The 2,097-nt window shown below is 65.4% G+C and overlaps 1 protein-coding gene across 1 annotated transcript in view; it reads left to right on the top strand.

Annotated features, from left to right (window-relative positions):
• Nucleotides 1-2,006, top strand: part of LOC103276418 (angiotensin-converting enzyme-like) — a gene marked incomplete at both ends in the record, with an annotated part of 3,545 nt that extends 1,539 nt beyond the window's left edge. Inside the window, 2 exons of the mRNA XM_021706610.1 lie at nt 13-121; nt 1,884-2,006. Coding sequence (XP_021562285.1) covers nt 13-121; nt 1,884-2,006 — 232 coding nt within the window. The remainder of the gene's footprint in view (nt 1-12; nt 122-1,883) is intronic.
• Nucleotides 2,007-2,097: the final 91 nt, after the last annotated feature.

Below are 2,097 nucleotides of genomic sequence, written 5' to 3'. Positions count from 1 at the left end.
CTCCCTGCTGTGTCTCCGGTAGGCTGAAGTATCAGGGTCTCTGCCCCCCGGTGCCCAGGACTCAAGGGGACTTTGACCCGGGGGCCAAGTTCCACATTCCTGCAGGCGTGCCCTACATCAGGTACGGGGATGGGGGCTGCGCCGTGGACTCAGCGCCGTGCCTGCCCCCTTACGTGGCAGCTGTCCCCCTCCGCTCAGGGCAGCCGTAGGGGGGAGGGTCACGTGACACACCGCCCCCTGTGCCTGGCCCATACACCTGCTGCCCCACCGACAGGCGCGTCCCTCAACACGCGGATGTTGGCAGAGGCTCACCCTCCTCGTCGCTAACGGTCACAGAAGCCAGGCTGGGTCACGGCAGAGCACCGTCCGTCTGCTTTGTTTTTTATTTTCATTTTATTTTGACTCACTGCTCTACCAGTGAGCACCATCATTCTATTTTGTTTTTATTTTATTTGTTTTCACTGAGACAAGATCTCGCTATGTTGCCCAGGCGGGTCTCGAACTCCTAGGCTCAAGTGATCCTCCCGCCTTGGCCTCCCGGAGTGCTGGGATGACAGGCGTGAACCACCGTGCCCAGCCTGTTTTTTCTTTAAAACAAGACTGCGAATCTTTTCCTACTTGGAAGTCTCTTCTACTCACCAAAACCCAGGGTTAGACGCCCAGTGGCGTTGGGAGGCCGGGTCGCTGGGAGGGTCACAGTCACGGGCTGGGGCCACACAGGACTGGGCTCAAACCTTGTCGCCACTATTTGGTGTCCTTGAGAAAATCCCAAATGCCCGTGAGCCTCCATCCCTCACCTGTGGGCCCTGAGCCACCAGGTGCAGGGGTGAGCCTCTTGGCGTTCTTACACACCTGTGGGGAGGGCCCAACCCCACCGTCATGTGGGCCCCTCCTCACTGGAAGGCCCCAACAACCGGGGCTCGCGTCACGTGCCCACAGACTGTGCCCTGCGCTGCCCTTTCCCTCCGTGTGCCAGGGACAGCGCTTGCTGAGGGCCAGCAAGGCTTGTGTGGGATCCGAGGCCTCTTGGGAGACTGGGGGCTGGGGAGACCCCATGCTGGAATCCCAGGTGCCTGGGCCGCCCAGCAGCCAAGGTGCAGAGGGCAGCGGAGGCTCAGAAGGGCTGTGGCCACCTCTGTCCTGGCCTCCTGTGGCCCCTGTGAGGCCAGTGAGGGCAGGGCCCCTGCCCACCATGCCCGTGTGCCGTCCCGGCGCCTGGCCCAATGCACAGAGTCCAGACCTGAGGACTGACAGTGGGATGGACGTCTGTCCCCCAGCGTCCAGGAAGGGAGAGCGCCTGCTCAGAGGCAGCAGGGCCATCCCCAGGCCACCGGCCGGAGAGGTCTCCCAAGCCCCCGCTGGTCCCTGCTCGCCCAGAGCTGCCTGAGCCACAGTCGCCTTCCGAGGGTGGCACTGACAGTGCTCCAGAAGGGTGGGCAGAGGGGACTGGGCAACTCCGGGAAAGCACCCCCTGTCTGGCCAGCAGCCTCTGCAGACCCTTGTGGGAAAGGCCAGGGCATGAGTGCGCACGGGCCCAGAACGCACGGGGCCTGCACGCTGGCTCGGGATGCTCGCCAGCTCTCCAGGCTTGGACTGGCTCTGACGGGACTTCCGGCACATCGTGTGGGGCTGGCGGCCCGGCTACAGCCACGTGGCCACCAGCAGCCCCCGGCCTCTGCTTGCACGGGGCGTCCTCACAGCCTCCACAGCCGCCTGCCGAATCTTCAGAACCGAGCCCTGACCCATGCCGCCCCGGGGCCCGTGGAGAGGCCCTTCCGGGGCGTCTGCGCTGGCAAAGCCAAAAGCAGCTCGCCCTGAGGGCAGTGGGAGGGGCGGGCAGGCAGGGATGAGGAACCCACCCCCAGCTGCTCCTCCCGCCGCAGGTACTTCGTCAGTTTCATCATCCAGTTCCAGTTCCACGAGGCGCTGTGCAAGGCGGCGGGCCACACGGGGCCCCTGCACACCTGCAACATCTACAAGTCCCAGGAGGCAGGACGGCGCCTGGCGTGAGTCTGCCACCCGCCCTCGCCTCACCCTCCGGCCGGCCCCTTGGCCCCGGAGCCCCGCCCTCCACGGGGAGCCCCGGCCCCGCCCGCC

The sequence above is a fragment of the Carlito syrichta genome, unplaced genomic scaffold (assembly GCF_000164805.1).
Source record: "Carlito syrichta isolate Samal-C Ts95f unplaced genomic scaffold, Tarsius_syrichta-2.0.1 Scaffold115737, whole genome shotgun sequence".
Classification (NCBI taxonomy): Eukaryota; Metazoa; Chordata; class Mammalia; order Primates; family Tarsiidae; genus Carlito; species Carlito syrichta.
Note: the sequence above shows the minus strand (reverse complement) of the source record. Positions and strands in the feature narration are given on the sequence as shown.